The sequence below is a fragment of the Rhinopithecus bieti genome, unplaced genomic scaffold, assembly GCF_001698545.2.
Source record: "Rhinopithecus bieti isolate Rb0 unplaced genomic scaffold, ASM169854v2 scaffold_23276, whole genome shotgun sequence".
Lineage (NCBI taxonomy): Eukaryota > Metazoa > Chordata > Mammalia > Primates > Cercopithecidae > Rhinopithecus > Rhinopithecus bieti.
Window position 1 is genome coordinate 556,736 of NW_016810868.1, and position 17,866 is coordinate 574,601.

The 17,866-nt window shown below is 54.3% G+C and overlaps 1 protein-coding gene and 1 pseudogene across 3 annotated transcripts; one reads left to right on the forward strand and one right to left on the reverse strand.

Annotated features, from left to right (window-relative positions):
- The first annotated feature begins 12,904 nt into the window (after positions 1-12,904).
- LOC108542913 (uncharacterized protein ARRDC1-AS1-like) lies at positions 12,905-13,705 on the forward strand (annotated as a pseudogene). Its single transcript, XR_001889400.1, has one exon. The product of XR_001889400.1 is annotated as an uncharacterized protein ARRDC1-AS1-like (transcript).
- On the reverse strand, positions 13,677-17,482 carry ARRDC1 (arrestin domain containing 1). 2 transcript variants are annotated; one of them, XM_017893162.1, is made up of 7 exons: positions 16,030-17,482; positions 15,526-15,576; positions 15,268-15,422; positions 14,823-15,005; positions 14,562-14,738; positions 14,037-14,472; positions 13,677-13,963 (listed from the first exon to the last, which is right to left on the reverse strand). In XM_017893162.1, exons 1-7 carry the CDS (start codon positions 16,376-16,378, stop codon positions 13,899-13,901), a joined length of 1,416 nt encoding a protein of 471 aa, XP_017748651.1. In that variant the 5' UTR covers positions 16,379-17,482; the 3' UTR covers positions 13,677-13,898. The 2 variants fall into 2 exon arrangements, with proteins under 2 accessions (XP_017748651.1, XP_017748649.1); XM_017893160.1 differs by having other exon boundaries at positions 13,677-14,472.
- Positions 17,483-17,866: the final 384 nt, after the last annotated feature.

The following is a 17,866-nucleotide window of genomic DNA, read 5'->3' on the forward strand; positions in this document are numbered from 1 at the left end:
GGCCGAGGAGGGCTGATCACGAGGTCAGGAGACAGAGACCAGCCTGGCTAACACAGTGAAACCCCATCTCTAGTAAAAACACAAAAAATTACCCGGGCGTGGTGGCAGGCGCCTATAATCCCAGCTACTCAGGAGGCTGAGGCAAGAGAATGGCGAGAACCAGGGAGGCAGAGCTTGGAGTGAGCCGAGATCGCACCACTGCACTCCAGCCTGGGCAACAGAGCAAGACTCTGTCTCAAAAAAAAAACAACAACAAAAAAAACTGGCCAGATGCAGTGGCTCACACCGGTAACCCCAACACTTTGGGAGGCCGAGGCGGGTGGATCACCTCAGGTCAGGAGTTCGAGACCAGCCTGACCAACATGGAGAAATCCCATCTCTACAAAAAATACAAAAATAGCTGGGCATGGTGGTGGGCACCTGTAATTCCAGCTACTCAAGAGGCTGAGTAGGAGAAACGCTTGAACCTGGGAGGCAGAGGTTCCAGTGAACCAAGATTGTGCCATTGCACTCCAGCCTGGGCAACAAGAGCAAAACTCCGTCTCAAAAAAAAAAAAAAAAAAAAAAACAAATACAAAGCAAGTAACTATCCCTACCTGCGTCTGATCTGAGTGGCCAAACTTAAAATCAAACTGCCCACTTACGTGAGGCAACAGGCCATCCATCAGCCCATTGCTAAATCCAACGAAAGATTAAAAAAATTACAATAAAGCTCCTAAAGAACCAAAACATGCTCTTGCTACTGTAAGCCAAATTATTTTCAAAGAAATCTCAATAAAATGGTGGTCAAACCTACACAGCTCTTTGAGCCACATGACAGGAAACCAGGGCTCCAGCCCCCAGCTCTGCTACTGGCCACATGTAAGATCTCCAGTAACTAGCCAAAGATGCTCCTTTCCACTATTGAGAGCTGAGGCACAAACATCACCCTTGCTGGCCCTTCTGACTCCGAACCTTCTGACTACAACCAAGAAACTGACAACAGTAATGATCCCAAGACAGCAGCCCTTCTCTAGACAGCTGTGCTTCTATTTATGGCGAGAATCTGCCATTCTCAAGATTTAGCGAAAATGTTTCTCAGGCCAATGCACAGCAGTTCATTGCCTATGCAATCCCAAGACTGAGGCAGGGGGAATTGCCTGTGGACCCTGGGAGCGGAGATTGCAGGCTGAGCTGGAGACTGCACCAACCTACCACACTCTCAGCGCTGGGCGACAAGAGCAAGTGACACCATCTCAAAAAAAAAACTTCCTGCCTTGATACCAGCCGAGGCAATAAATGAGGGATTCATTCAAGAAAACCAAACCATCCCAGAAAACAAACCAGCAGGATAGAAACATCTGCCAAGGAGCGGCCAGGCGCTGGCAGCTCACGTCTGCTAATCCCACCATTTTGGGAGGTCAGCATGGGCCAAATCACACTGAGATCAGGAGTTTGAGAAACAGCGCTGGCCACGTTGGTGAACCCGATTTCTTACAAAAAACAAAAATTATCCGGCGTTGGGTGGGTGCTATGGTACCTGTATCCCAGGCTACTCGCGAGGGAGGGCCAGGAGAATCGTTTGGAATAACCAGGAGGCTGCCAGGTTGCAGTTAGCCGGAGACTGTGGGCCACCGCCACTCCACGCATGGGGTAACAGAGAGACTCCATCTTGAAAAATAAAATAAAAAAAAAGGCCGGGCGCCGGCTGGCCTCACGCTGTAATCCCAGCCACTTTGGAAGAGGCCGAGGGGGCGATCCGAGGTCAGGAGATCGAGCACCATCCTGGCTAACACGGGTGAAACCCCATCTCTACTAAAAATACAAAAATATAGACCAGGTGTTGTGTGCGGGCGCCTGTAGCTCAGCTACTCAGGAGGTTGGCAGGAGAATGGTGTGAACCTGAGAGGCAGAGCTCGCAGTGAGCCGAGATGGCGCCAATGCACTCCAGCCTGGGCGACAGACCAAGACTCTGTCTCCAAAAAAAAAAAAAAAAAAGGCCAGGCGTGGTGGTTCATGCCTATAATCCTACCACTTTGGGAGGCAAGGGGGGGTGGGTCACCTGAGGTCAGGAGTTTCAGACCAGCCTGGCCAACATGGTGAAAACCTATCTCTACCAAAAACACAAAAATTAGCCGAGTGTGGTGGCGCACGCCTGTAATTCCAGCTACTAGGGGGTGCTAAGGCAGGAGAATCGCTTGAACCTAGGAGATGGAGGTCATAGTGAGCCAAGATCAGGCCACTGCACTCCAGCCTAGGCAACAAAGCGAGACTCCGTCTCAAAACAAAACAAAACAAAAACAAAACAAAATTAACCTGGTGTGGTAGTGCACGCCTGTAATCCCAGCTACTGGGGGCGCTGAGGCAGAATTGCTTGAACCTAGGATGCAGAGGTTACGGTGAGCAGAGATCACGCCATCGCACTCCAGCCTGGGCAACAAGAGCGAAACTCCGTCCCAAAAAAAAAAAATCTGCAAGAGAGCCAACAAAATAGCAATAGCCAACCATCACCCCACGGTGAAAGCAACAAGTAAACAAGGCCCCAGCACTCAGCTTTTCGTGGTGAGTGCTTTATTCGCAACACGGCAAAATGACCAAAGACAATGAGACACTGAAGGAAAGGCTACATCATGGAAGAAAGACTAAGAGATAAGACAGCAAAGAGGAATGAATGCAGGGAAAACACAAAAAATGAAGGAAACAACTTTTTTTTTTTGGTTAGAGACAGACTTTCTCGCTCTGTCGCCCAGGCTGGAGTGCAGTGGTGTGATCATGGCTCACTGCAGCCTCAACCTCCCGGATTCAAGCGATCCTCCTGCCTTAGCCTCCTGAGTAGCTGGGACTTCAGGCATGCACCAGCTGGTCATGGTGATGCATGCAGGAAGCCCCAGATTTTAGGGTCTTGCTGTGTTGCACAGACTGGGACATTTTTTTAAATAGTTTTTTTAATACCTTTAACCGTAATTTTAAAATTTTAGTTGTAATTAAAATAAGCAAAGATACTACATACATAAAACAAGAACAGGAGATACTAAAAAAAGAATAGAAAACAGTAAAGAATATAAAAATAAAACAACTGGGCCAGACGAGGTGGCTCACGCCTGTAATCCCAGCACTTTGGGAGGCCGAGGTGGGTGGATCACCCGAGGTCAGGAGTTTGAGACCAGCCTGAAAAACATGGAGAAACCCTGTCTCTACCAAAAAAAGATACAAAATTAGCCAGGCTTGGTGGTGCACGCCTGTGATCCCAGCTACTCGAGAGGCTGAGGCAGGAGAATCACTTGAACCCAGGAGGCGGAGGTTGCACTGAGGCAAGATCGCGCCATTGCGCTCCAGCCTAGGCAAGAGCGCAACTCCGTCTCAAAAAATATATATATACATATATATATAACTGAAGCTAAAAATTTTGATTAAAAAATTGGGAAATGGTCAAAAATGCTCCCCCAAAATAGAACAAAACCAAGACATGACAAGAAAAAATATACTTAAAATTAGAAAACTAAATACAGGATGTCCAACATTCAACTACAGGAAACAGAAAACACAGAGAAGAAAGTAAAGAATGAACTGTCAGCCAGGCGCAGTGGCTCACACAGGTAATCCCAGCACTTTGGGGGGTTGAGGCTGGCAGATCACTTGAGGTCAGGAATGTGAGACCAAACTGGTCAACATGACAAAACCCCATCTCTACTAAAAATACAAAAACTAGCCAGGCGTGGTAGCGCATGCCTGTAGTCCCAGCTACTCCAGAGACGAGGCAGGAGGACTCTTTGAGCCCAGGAGTTCAAGACCAGCGAGAGCAACATAGTGAGACCACGTCTCTCCCAAAAAAACAAACAAACAAAAAAAAACCCTCCTATAATAAAAGGGTAGCAATCTTCAGATTTCACAGCTACTTAGGCATCTGCATAATACATGAAAAAGGCTCTAGCACTAAATGCATGGTAAAGATTAGGAAAATCACAGATGCAATGATCCTACAGGTTTGGCAGGGGAATAGTGCTTACAAAGGGTTAAGAATGAAACTGGGCCTCACCAGCACAGTGGCGCACACCTGCAATCCCAGCACTTTGGGAGGCCGAGGCGGGTGGATCACCTGAGGTCAGGAGTTTTAGACCAGCCTGGCCAATATGGCAAAACCCCATCTCTACTAAAAATATAAAAATTAGTGGGGCGTGCTGGCAGGTGCCTGTAATCCCAGCTACTTCGGAGGCTAAGACAAGAGAATCGCTTGAACCCAGGAGGTGGAGGTTGCAGTGAACCGAAATTACGTCACTGCACTCCAGCCTGGGTGAAAAGAGCAAAACTCCGTCTCAAAAAAAAAAAAAAAGAATGAAACTGGGCCGGGCTCAGTGGATCATACCTTTAATCCCAGAACTTCAGGAGGCCGAGTTCAAGACAAGCCTTGGCAACATGGCAAGACCCTGTCTCTACAAAAACAGAAAAATCACTGCCAGGCACAGTGGCTCACGCCTGTAATCCCTATACTTTGGGAGGCCGAGGCGGGCGGATCATTTGAGGTCAGGAGTTTGAAACCAGCCTGGCCAACATGGTGAAACCCCGTCCCAACTAAAAATACAAAAATCAGCTGGAGGCCGGGCATGGTGGCTCAAACCTGTAATCCCAGCACTTTGGGAGGCCGAGAAGGGTGGATCACTTACTTGAGGTCAGGAGTTCGGAACCAGCCTGGCCACTATGGTGAAACCCTATCTCAACTGAAAATACAAAAATTAGCCAGGCGTGGTGATACACACCTGTAGTCCCAGCTACTCAGGAGGCTGAGACAGGAGAATCGCTTGAACCCGGGAAGCGGAGATTGTAGTGAGTCGAGATCGTGCCACTGTATTCCAGCTTGGGCAACAGAGTGACACTCGTCTCAAAAAAAAAAAAAAAAAAAAGGCTGGGCGTGGTGGTGCCTACCTGTAATCACAGCTACTCAGGAGGCTGAGGCAGGAGAAATGCTTGAACCGGGGAGGTTGCAGTGAGCCAAGATCATAGCACTGCACACCAGCCTGGGCGACTGGGTGAAACCATGTCTCAAAAAAAAAAGAGGCCAGTCACGGTGCCTCATGCCTGGCCTGTAATCCCAGCACTCTGAAAGGCTGAGGTGGGCGGATCTCAAGGTCAGGAGTTCAAGACCAGCCTGGCCAAGATGGTGAAACGCTGTCTCTACTAAAAATACAAAAAAATTATCCGGGCTTGATGGCACACACCTGTCAATCCCAGCTACTCGGGAGGCTGAGGCAGGAGAATCACTTGAGCCCAGGAGGCGGAGGTTGCAGTGAGCCAAGATGGCGCCACTGCACTCCAGCCTGGGCAACAGGGTGAGACTCCATCTCAAGAAAGAAAGAAAGAAAAATCAACCGGGTATGGCGACATACGCCTGCAGTCCCAGGTACTACTCGGGAGGTCAAGGCTGCAGAGAACTATGATCGAACCACCATACTCCAGACTGTCTCAAAAAAAGACCAACCAGACTTCTCAAGAGTAATAGTGAAAACTGAAAGATATTGGAGCTATGACTTCAAAATGACTTTCCAACCTACCAGCCAAACTTACTAAGTGCACGGGCAGAATAAAGACATTTGCGGCCAGGCGCGGGGTCGACCTCTGGTAGTCCCAGCACTTTAGGAGGCCAAAGTGGGTGGGTCACCTGAGGTTGAGAGTTCGGGACCAGCCCGGCCAAGAAGTTGAAACCCAGTCTCTACTAAAAATACAAAAATTAGCCAGGCATGGTAGCAAGCACCTGTAATTCCAGCTACTCAGGAGGCTGAGGCAGGAGAATCGCTTGAACCCAGGAGGCGGAGGCTGCAGTGAGCGGAGATCACGCCACTGCACTCCAGCCTGGGCGACAGAGCAGAACTCCATCTCAAAAAAAAAAAACAAAGAGTAAATATATTTTCAGACATGCAAATCCCAAAAGTTTGCCACTTACCATCCCTTCCTGGCTAGCTACTGGAGAGTGTGTTCCATTACCAAGAGGGAATAAACAGTGAGCGGCATCAGATGCAGGGAAAGGTGAGGAGACTCCTCAGAATGATGCTGTGTACCAGGCCAAGAGAACATGCATTCATTTTTCTTTTTTGAGACGGAGTCTCACTCTGTCGCCCAGGCTGAAGTGCAACGGCATCATCTCGGCTCACTACAAGCTCCGCCTCCCAAGTTCACGCCATTCTCCTGCCTCAGCCTCCCGAGTAGCTAGGACTACAGGCAGCCACCACCACGCCTGGCTAATTTTTCCATATTTTTAGTAGAGACGGGGTTTCACCGTGTTAGCCAGGATGGTCTCGATCTCCTGACCTCGCAATCTGCCTGCCTCAGCCTCCCAAAATGCTGGGATTACAGGTGTGAGCCACCGCGCCCGGCCATATTCTTTATTTTTTTTCTGAGACAGGATTTTGCTCCGTCACCCAGGCTGCAGAGCAGTGGCACCATCACAGCTCACTGCAGCCTTGGCCTCCTGGGATCAAGCGATCCTCCCACCTCAGCCCCTCAAGTAGCTGGGACTATAGGCACATCCCACCACCACACCCAGCTAACTTTTTTACTTCTAGTAGAGATAAGGTCTCACTATGTTGCCCAGGCTGGTCTCAAACTCCTGGGCTCAAGGGATCCTCCTACCTCAGCCTCCCAGGCGTGAGCTGCTAGCCCTGGCCAAGAACACGCATTCTGACTGGGGCAGGATGAGCGTAAGAGAACAAAAATCTTCTCTAATCTAAATCTTACACTAATCTACCATTAATGGAAGTCCATAGTCGACCCCTAAAATTGGTGGATAAAGACATGACCATACAAACATATAATTAGAAACATGAAGTAAATGCTCAAGAGCTGCAAGCGGCTGCTGCTTCTCCAGAAAGACAGAAGATGATTGGCCAGGGGCAGTGGCTCACGCCTGTAATGCCAACACTTTGGGAGGCCAAGGCAGGTAGATCACTTGAGGTCAGGAGTTCAAGACAAGCCTGGCCAACATGATGAAACCCTGTCTCTACCAAAAATACAAAAATTAGCCAGGCGTGGTGGCAGGCGCCTGTCATCCCAGCTACTAGGGAGGCTGAGGCACGAGAATTGCTTGACCCCAGGAGGCGGAGGTTGCAGTGAGCCGAGATCGCACCACTGCACTCCAGCCTGAATGATAGATCAAGACTCGGTCTCAAAAAAAGAAAGACAGGAGATGAGAGCAGCTTTTCTTTTAAGTGTTTCAGCACTGATTTTTTAAATTATGTGCACGTGCCTATATTATTTTAAAAAAGAAAAAATAAGAAAGAGATACATAGTAGCCACCCTGCTGGAAAATCATAGCACTTGCCTGAGAAAGCCTTCCTGCTGGAAGATGACGTTTTGCTGAGACAAAAGCCTTGAGTCAAAGGAACCCTGGGGTCTGATCCTCAGTGACCCTGGACGTATTTAAACCCTAACATGCCTCACATCCTAACTAATCCACAAATGGGGAATGGAAAATACATTCAACTACCTCAGTAATTTGTTTTTTTATCCTGAGACAGTCTCTCGCTCTGTTGCCCAGGCTGCAATTATAGGCACACACCACTAGGCTTAGATAATTTTTGTATTTTCAGTAGAGACAGGGTTTCAACTATGTTGGCCAGGCTGGTCTCGAACTCCTGACCTCAAGTGATCCGCCCGCCTCGGCCTCCTAAAGTGCTGGGATTACAGGCATGAGCCACCAAGCCTGACCAGTTCTTTTTGGTGTGAAAATGTATTGACTATCTTTGTAGATCAAGGAAAATAACAAAATTGAAGTTACGTAAGTTTCCAGTGTCAGCTTTATTACCTTAATCATTCAGCAATTAATGAGCCCTGACCCAGGAATCATTTCCCAGGTTTAGTGACAACAGTGATCCATGCCCACCTACTGTCCAGAAGGCTGGAGTTACTGCGCTACACACAGGGGCTCCCTCACCTTCTCATACAACTTGATGATAAACCCTCAGAATAATGAATCTAAAAACAGAGCTTTTATTAACCTAAAATGACCATCACAGATATAACACATGTTTAGCAAGTACCAGCTCTGTAGCCAAACCACCTGCATCTTCATCTTCTTGGCCATGAGCTCTTCAATCTTGGGCCTCACCGCGCCTGTCTTCTCATTTATAAATGGGGAGATAACAGTACCCTCCTCTTAAGGTTGCTGCTAAGCTCAAATTATTGAATCCATGCAAGGCACTATGGCAGGGTTGGACACAAGTCAGGGCTCAGTAAACACAGGCTGTCATTATCATCAGGTGTGTAAAGCCCTCTATTCAAAGCTGCCTATGGAACCAGAGACCTCTAGAGCCATTTGCTCGTCGGTCATTTATTAAACACCTACTACGTACCCAACACTGTACTAGTGCTAGTCCTACAACCGACTGGCCAAGTTATCTAACCCTTCCTCCTCAGCTAAACAGGAAACAACAGGCCGGGCACAATGGCTCATGTCTGTAATCCTAGCACTTTGGGAGGCCCGAGGCGGGCAGATCGCTTGAGTCCAGAAGTTCAAGACCAGCCTGGACAACATGGTGAAACCCGGGTCTCTACAAAAAAATTGGCCAGGTGTGGCAGCACCCGCGGATAGTCCCAACTACTTGCGGGGCTGAGGTGGGAGACTCCCTTGAGCCTAGGTGGTCCAGGCTGCAGTCAGCCGCGATCATGCCTCTGCATTCCAGCCTGGGTGACAAATGGAGATCCTGTCTCAAAAAATAATAATAAATTTAAAAAAAAAAAGGAAATAACAGCACCTGCTGCACAGGGTGAAGAAAACTGAGTGAGGCGCCTGATCTAAAGGTCTTGCACAGTGTGTGGGATCCAGTGGGTGCTTCATAAATGATATAATTCATCACTACACATCTTCTCTCCTACAAGCCTGGAAGTGACTTGAAGTTTTCTAATTTCCCTTTTTGTTCTCAGTGACTAATATTCATTCCTTGAATGCTGCAGGTACTCAGCAAAACTCCTTGCATTGAATTTAAGAATCCCCTGTACCTTCCCAAACTGGGGTTACTTATTTCAACACCCCCCCAAAAATGCAGGAAAAAAATAAACAAAAAGGCCATACATTACCTGAGTTAAAATACAGTGTTAAGTCTACGCACCAGGATACTGTACGGCTTCTTACTACACCTTAACTTTCTAAGCCTGAGAAGTTTCAACTATTATTACATTGTTAATTTCAAAGAAATACTTCTAAGCTAGCACTTTTCTCCAAACCGGTCCCTTATTTCAGCCCTAAGAACACACTATTTCAGCAGCTCCACGGACATACCGCCTCCTGCTTGCTTTTCCTTCAGAGGGACGCCAGTGGACCACTCGCAAGACTTTAATCTCTATGCTGCTTCCTTTCCTAAGCAAGGAAACAAACTATCCTTGAAATTGAGCACGGGGAAGGCCAAGACCATTAACAAAAGAATGTGAACTTTTTATATAGAGAGCCCTTTAAAGCTGCTGGTTTGGAAATAAACTTGAGTCCGCAAGCTTCCCACCGAGCGTGCTTTCCTGCTTCTGACAGCCAGCAGGGCTGGAGCAGCATTGTCTGGGGAGAAACACGCCGGGACTGGCCAACTTTTCGTTAAAGATGGTGCCATCCTACTCAGAACAAAGTGAAAGGTCAACGGAGCGAAGGAAGAGCTCCGAGAGGAGGGACAGCCTCGCCTCGGCCGGCGCTCCAAAGTTGGCCGGCCCCGCTACTTTTCCTTTTGTCCTCCGCACCTCCCCGGCACCCTGGCCGAGGCCCTCCCCGCAGATCCGGCTCGCGGCCGGCGGCGGCGGCACACGGGGTCCGCGGGCGCGGCCCAGGTACGCGGCGCCTCCCTCACCTGGCCCCGCCGCACCACCAGCCGCCGCCCGGCCCGCGGCCGCCGCACAAAGCGCGGCCGGCGGGGAGCGCGCCGGACGCCCGGCGGCCTCGGCCCGGCCTCGGCCTGAGGCGGCGGGGCAGGCGGCAGCGGCGGGGGGGCGCAGGGCCGCCCGCCGCCGGCCGCCTGCGCCGCCGGCCCGGTTTCTTCGCCCCCGCGCCGCTCCGCCGCTGCCCGCCGGCCCCCGCGCGCCCCCGCCGGCCCTGCTGCTCACCTCGGCATGGCGGCGGCCATGGCCCGGGCCCGTCAGCGTGGCCCCGCCCCTCCCGCGGCCATCGCCCGCCCGCGCCTCGCGGCCCAGAGTCGGGGCGGGCCGATCGCCTACGTCTGGCCTGCGCCTTGCGCCCGCGCCTGCGCATTGGGGCCCGACCGGTGCGGCGCCTGCGCACTGGGACCAGGCGTGCGGCGCCCCAGGCGCCGGGCCTGCGGCGGCCGGAAGCGGAACGCGCGCCCGCGGGATAGGAGACCTAGAGCTGGAGAACCCACCCGCCAGAGTCGTGGTAGTGGATGGGGAGTAGCCTTCCCATTTTCCACACATATCTCATTCTAAATTGACGTTCTGGTGGGCTGGCCGAAGGAGGAGAAAGACCTGCGGCTCCGACCTCTGACCTCTAACCCCGGACGCACTTTGATTTCGCCGGCTTGCGCGGAAGGCTGACTCCCTGGGCCGCGGCCTGGCGGGGGAGCCGCCTGTGGGGTGTCCCCGGCGCGGGAGGGTGCTCTGGTTCAGGCAGGTTCCCGTTGCGGCGGGGTCCCCGATTGGGGAATGCTCCTGCCGAGGGGTGCTCCGGCTGGAGGGGGTGTCCCGAACGGCGGGGATGCCTGGACTGGCGGGGGGTGTCCCACTGGGGAGGGATGCCCGTTGGGGAGGTGCCTGGCGAGGGAGCGGCTCCGGCTAAGCATGGGTGCTGTGCTAGGAGGATGTGTCTGGCTGGGGGCGGTGTCCCAACCGGGAGGGTTGCCCTGATGGGGGAGGTTCCGCAGTTGTGGAGGTGCCAACTTGGGGGGTGCTCCGGTTGGGGGTGTGTGCCCTCTGGTTACCCCGCTTTCCCTGCCACCCATATGCCTGCTGCTCAGGTATGCAGAAGCCAAGGCCTTTTCTGCAGACCAAGTAGCCTTCCCTGGACAGCGCCCCCAGCACCACAGAAACTATCTTAGGCTATATGCCCCGCTGTGGTCAGCCCGCCTTATCCCAGCCCCGAGACCCAAAACAAGAACCATGGACTGAATTTGAGGTTTCTGGATGGTCGCGTGAACCGAGGGGACGGGTATTGTACTGACAAGAACTGAGTCTTGAAGGTCAATCTGGGTGACACCCGAGTCTCCTTCCTATTGAGTCGGACCCCGGAGAATTATCCCAAGTCCAGCATAGACAGTGCACTCAGAGACAGAAAAGGAAACGGGCAATCCCCAAGTGCCAAGAGAACCTTCCCAGGTTTCTTTAGGACAGCTAAACTGCTCTGTCAAAGCTTCAGTCCATTTATGACAGGCCGAGCACCCTGAGCCCTCGCAGGAGACACGAGCGCCTTCATGGCCCTCCTGCCCCGCCCTGCCCCACACCCACCTCTCCGCTGCCCCTGCTGCTGTCTGTCCCTTCCCTGAAACCTTTATTTCAAGTGTCTTTGTGGCTTGCTTCTTTACCATCCTTGAGTTTAACTATCAGCTCTGCAGGGAAGCCTTCCCTCTCCTCCCCAGCTGAAGTGAAGACTGTCGCCTGTGCCAGTCTTCCTCGCCTCACTTTGCTCCATCACAGTGTGTGACCTCTGACTCTCCACATCCTGATCTGGAATATTGTCTCCCCCTAGAACATAAGTCCATGGTGCCTAGAACAAGACCTGGTGTACGGGAGACAAAAGTATTTTGTTGACTGGGCCGGGCACGGTGGCTCATGCCTATAATCCCAGCACTTTGGGAGGCCGAGGCGGGTGGATCACGAGGTCAGGACATCGAGACCGTCCTGGCTAACACGGTGAAACCCCGTCTCTACTAAAAATACAAAAAATTAGCCGTACATGGTGTCAGGCGCCTGTAGTCCCAGCTACTCAGGAGGCTGAGGCAGGAGAATGGCATGAACCCGGGAGGCAGAGCTTGCAGTGAGCCGAGATCGCGCCACTGCACTCCAGCCTGGGCAACAGAGCGAGACTCTAAATCTTAAAAAAAAAAAAAATTATTGACTGAATAAAGGGAGTTAAAATGTGAAGAAAAATCCTTTACCAAGCAAACATCCACCCTAAGTGAAGGTGTGGGAAGCAGGCTTCAGGCAGCTTTTTCACTCCATTTTGCAATCAGCTGCTCCCCTTGTGTGCCCCTCAGCACTTGTCAAGGTGCTGCTCTCAGCACATGACATGCTAACCCTGCAAACTTCAAGTCAGTCCTGAGAGGCAGGCACTGCTCTTACCCACATTTTATAAGTGACTGAACTGAAGCAAGGGAGTGGTGAGAGGCAGTGATGGGATTCAAGCCCAGCAGGCCTTCCTTTCAACCACAGACTACGCTGCTTCCAGCAGGTGACCCCGCCTGTGGTACTTTCTGCTGTTCTCCAATATTCATGCTGACCGTCCCACAATTAGTAAAATTTTAGCCAAGTACAGGACTGCCTGGCTAAAGACCACATTTCCAATGGGAAGGGGACAGGTCAGAGACAAAAAGTGACAATCTACTTCCCAGTCTGTCCCTCAAAAGTCCCACCATTAGGCCAGGCAGTGGTGAAAGCTGTTAACAGCCATCTGGGAGCCAGGGATGGGAGCCACTACGTAGGAACGACAGCTCTGCCGCGAGGCCAGGATCTGCCCCTCTGGACTGTTCGAGAAATAAACTGTCATGCTATGAGGGTGAGGGGCTGTCCCCTACCGTCCCAGGAGTTTTTTGTGGGGTTTTGTTTGTTTATTTTTTGAGGCAGAGTCTCGCTCTGTTGTCCAGGCCGGAGTACAGTGGCACAATCTCAGATCACTGTAACCTCTGCCTCCCGGGTTCAAGCGATTCTCCTGCCTCAGCCTCCTGAGTAGCTGGGATTACAGGCATGTGCCACGATGCCCAGCTATTTTTTTTTTTTTTTTGTACAGACGGAGTTTCACTGTGTTGCCCAGGCTGATTTGGAACTCCTGATCTCAAGCAATCCGCCTGCCTTAGCCTCCCAAAGTACTGGGATTACAGGCGGGAGCCACCGTGCTCAGCCTGGTCCTGTGCATTTTATAGATAAGGTAACTGACAAACCTAGCCACGGCCACCCCTTCGTCCTATAGAACTGGAATTTGAACCCAGAGTTGTCCTTCACTACCACCTCCGTTGTTTCTGGAAGCGCCCTCCAGGCAGGCTGGCCAGCATTACCAGGCCTCCCTGGGGGCCCCTCTGGGGATGCTGCTCCACAGAACCCTGTCTCTCAGGTCTTGGAGATGTGGGCAGGAGAGAAGCAGTGTCCCTCAGAGCCAGGCCTGGCAATGGTGCCAGTAGGGGCCGAGGCAAGCCCCTCCACGTGCCCGCAGGTTTCTCAGCCGGGGAAGTCCACGCCACGCCGCCTGGGAACCTGGGTGCCTAAACACAGCAGGAACCGAGGCACAAATTTAACCAAACGCCAAGGTTGCGTGAGGCCCCAGTTCATGAGCCAGGCTCCAAGGACGTTTCCTTAGGTGGCTCTGGAAGGCCCAGCGCCAGCCCCCATCCTCTGTTAAAGGGAACCAGTCCCGCGGCTCCGCCCAGGCATGGGAGCCTGAGCGCAACCCCAGGGTAGCAGGGGGTACCCGAGTAGCGGGTTATGCCCTGGCAGGAGCAGAGCCCAGGATGGGGTCAGGGTCAGGCCCTGCTGGAGGCTGGAGGGCGCCCAAGGCGAGGCCGGTGAGGCCCAGCTCTACAAATAAAGCGTTTTATTTACAGGAGGCATCTCTCTAGGTCCCAGCTCCCTGCCACCCCCACCCCAGCCCCAGGGAGAAGAGGGTGGATGCCAGAGGAGCTGGCAGAGGCTGGGCAGGTCCTGAGTGGGCCAGGCCAGGCCGAGAGAGAAGGCACGAGGCCCTGGGCGCCCCAGTCCCAGGGCAGAGGCCAGGCCTGCCTGGAGAAGGCAGCACGGGGTCAGCTCTCAGGGGTCAGGCTGGGGTCCACGCCGCCGCAGCTCTGCTCATAGGACGGTGGGGCCTCTGCGGGGAGAAAGCAGGGTCTGCATGGGGCTCCTGGCGTCCCCTCCCTGCCAAGCCCTGGCCCTCGACTCACCATAGGGGTAGCCCCAAGAGCTGTACTCTGGAGGAAGAATCAAGGTGCTGGTGGTAGGCACTGGCCCCCCAGAGCCCTCTGCAAAGTAGGGGACAGTGGCACCTGTTGAAATGCACAAGGGAGGCCGCAGCGGGTATGAGGCAGGGCTGCCATCCTGAGGACAGGGCTCGGGGGCACCAGGCACAGAACCCAAGGTGGCCAGCAGGGGCTGCTGCTGCGAATGGCTCTTGGTGGAGAGGGAGACCGGGTCCAAGAAGTGGGGGCCGCCAGCCGCAGCCTCAGCCTCTTCCTGGGGTGGTGCAGAAGGCACCACCAGGGGTGGGGCCCAGGGAGGCAGCCCTGGGCCTGGCCGGGGGCTCAGTGGGGCATGGTTCACAGCAATATTGCCAATGAAGACCGGGAGGGTCACAGTAGCTTCCGGTGCCTTCAGAGAGACCTGGACAGGATTGAGGTGGGGCATGAGGGGCCAGGGCCAGGGCCAAGGCCACTAGGCCTCAGGCCACCCAGCCCCCACCAGCACCAAACCTGTAAGTAGTAGTCGATGTGGATGAGGCTGCAGCCTGGCAGAGCCGACTGGGGCAAAGCAGGCACCAGGATCTGCTCATGCCACTGTGCCCGCCGCCAGGCCTTGACGCCTGCACCCTCCACCTCCGCAATGGTCCGTATGTCGTGGATCCAGCGCTTGGCCTTATAGGACACTTTCTGGGGAAGGACCAGCCTGTGAGCCTGCGCAGGCTGCCAGCCCACCCCAGGAGGCCAGTCCAGGCAACTGCCAAGGGCTCTGACCTGCAGCAGACTGGCCGCCACAGGGCTGGTGTCCTTGCCCGATTGGTTCTCAATGTCGGCGTGCAGCTGCAGTGCCTGGCCCACCACATAGCCGCGGAGATCAGTGCTGGCTGTGAGGACCACGCTGCCTGTCTTCACCAGCTTGTAGGAGAACTTCTTGGTGGCAGAGGCCACATTGGGTTGCTTTGGGGGAGGGCCAGGGAGAGGCTTAGCAGGTGTGGGCAGTCTGGATCCCTGTGGCATCAGGACAAGCCCCTCAGCCCTGCCATGCCCTGCCCCTGGAGACCAGCAGTCAGCTCAGGGCAAAGAGGCCACTGCCTCCAGACCCTGACCCCCCTCACCTCAGCTGGGGACAGGACACTGGGATGAAGCAGTGCCTGCCCAGCTCTTCCCCAGCCCCCACGAGGGTGGGGACCCACCAAGGAGGTCACTGTGCCATCCTCACCTCAATGTCTGGGATGCTGTTCAGATTCAGGGGGCTCAAGATATAGAACACGAGGCTGCACTTGTGATCCTTGGAAAACCGTGGCGTGTGGATGGCGGCCCTCACCTGGTGCACGATCTTCCCAAAAGGACCCTCAAAGGACGTGGGTGCTGTGGCTGGGGAGAGAACAGGCACTGGCACCTGGCTGCCTTCACCCTGCAGAGCCCACCTCCCAGGACCAGTTGGTCATCACCAGGCCTGTCCAGGCCGGGCTCTTACCAGGAAGCAGGAACTGGAAGGGGAAGCTGTGCTCTCCAGCGGGCAGACTCCCTGCAGAGACAGGAGGGAGGTGGGGGCGGTGGGGACAGGCCTCCGAGGCCTGAGGTGGCCACAGGGCCAAGATAAGAGTGGGCAGTGCAGCTGGCCAGCTCACACTGGGTCTCCCTGTCTCAGTCACAGCAGCAGCACAGGGCTGTGGCCTGGGTGAAGGACCGAGGGTAAGGGCTTGAACAGGAGAGTGGTTTGGGAATGGGGCAAGGGTGAAACAGCTGTGCCAGGAGTCAGAGCGCACCCATATCCAGCACAAGTGGAAAGTGGCCCCTTCAGCCACCCAGCCCCTATGAGAAACCCATCATCAGGGCCCACAACCCTGGGAGAAGATGGGCCAGTGCAGGATCCAAGAGGCAGGTCTAGGAAAGGGGGAGGACAGGCAGGCCCCACTCCAAGGGGTGCCCCCAGGGGTCACCACTTGGGACCAGGTCAGGAACTGGCTCCCAGACTTACCCTTGTCCGCCAGCGACAGGGAACTGTTGAAGTAGTCCTCCTCCGCTACCCACGCTGCGTCGTTAGCCTTGTTGGAGACCCCGCAGGAACCTGTGCAGGTCACCCGGATGGCTGCCAAGGGGAAGGCTGCATGAGCCCCAGCCAGCCGACGGCCCAGGAATTCGACCTGGGGCCAAGCAGCCCCACCTGGGCAGGGTCCTGGGAAGGCCAGTGAGCAAGCAACCCCTGCCACTTCAGGGGACACCTCCTGCCCATCTCCTGTCTTGGGGGAGCCGGGCTGGCGAGAGGCCTGACCAGCACAAAACAATGTCTGCCCTGTAGTCCAGAGCAGAAAGGCCCCAGCACTCATCCAGATGGCGGCTGGGTCATCCCCCAGACTGGTAACCTTGGCTGTGAAAGCCCAGCTGCCTTGGGGGATCTTGCGGGGGTTGTTGGGGGGGTGCCTGGGACCCTCCAAGGGATGGACGCGTCTTCTTGCTGCCCTGTAGACAAGTCAGTTAGGCAGGGAAGGACCCCTGCACACTCCAGGAAGCTAACTGCCAACCATCATGCTGCAGGAATGTGGCCAGACCCGCCTGGGCAGACAGTGTTCCACAGTCGGCACACCGCTGGGTAGGGCCCTACTTCCTGGGTCAGCACTGCCCAGCGGGGCTGACTTTCTGCATCAGGAGATGGCTTGGTTCTCTCTGGCCTCCCCGGGGGAGTGCCAGACCAGGAACTGCTTGAGGCAGAGGTTGCCACTGTTTTGTGGCCAGGAACACAAATTCCTCAGTCCAACAGATGTGTGTCCAGAAACCATGATGGTCAGAAGATCATGGCTGGACAACCAAGTCCAGCAGAAACTGGTCACAAGGGAGGACAGACGCAGCAGAAGCACACACAGCACCAGACCCAGGTGGGCAGGGGTTGGGGGAGCCATCAGCAGGCCACCCGCAGCTCCAGCCCCTCTTCTCCCTGCAAGGCTGAGTCAGGGCCAAAGATCGCCACTTCCCTGCCTTGTCCTGGTGGGGGTCACGTGAGGGGAAGGTGACTCAGACTCTCAGACCTGCTGAGGGAGCAGCCAGGGAGGAGTAGTATCGGTGTCTGGTGCACCCAGGGTCAGCCATACCTGCCTCCCCTATGGTCTTCCCAGCAGGCCCCACCTGTAGCCCAGGTCTTCTGCTGGCCACCTAGAGCAGCCCCACGTGGCTCTCCATATACATCCTGCCCTTCACCTCAGCAGCTGCCAGACCCAGTCCCCCATCCCTGAGGCCGGCCCTTGCTTCCTGCTGCACGCCCTCTACCCCCTGGGCACTGCCATGGCCTGGCCTCAGCCTCCATTCCAGCCCAGCCTTGCCACCCCAACCTCGGTCCATTTTTTGTTTTTTGTTTTTTTTTTTTTTTTGAGACACGGTCTCACTCCCGCCGCCCAGGCTAATGTGCAATGGCACGATCTCAGCTCACTGCGGCCTCGACCTCCTGTGCTCAGGCAATCCACCCATCTCAGCCCCCTCGAGTAGCTGGGAGTACAGGCACATGCCACCACACCTGGCTTTTTTTTTTTTTTTTTTTTTTTTAATACAGAGACGGGGTTTCGCCATGCTGTCCAGGCTGGTCTCAAACTCCTGAGCTCAAGCAATCCACCTGTCTCAACCTCCCAAAGTACTGGGATTACAGGCATGAGCCACCGTACCCAGCTCTGCCCTGATTTTGAATCCATGCTCTGTTAGCCAGGCCCTCCTAGGGCCAGACCCTTACTGTTTCCAGGCTGAACATCTGGAATACTGGTGATTCTCCTGTGAGCCAGCAGACAGCCCAAGAGGAGCACACAGGCGTCAGCTGGCGCAGAGGAGGCGGG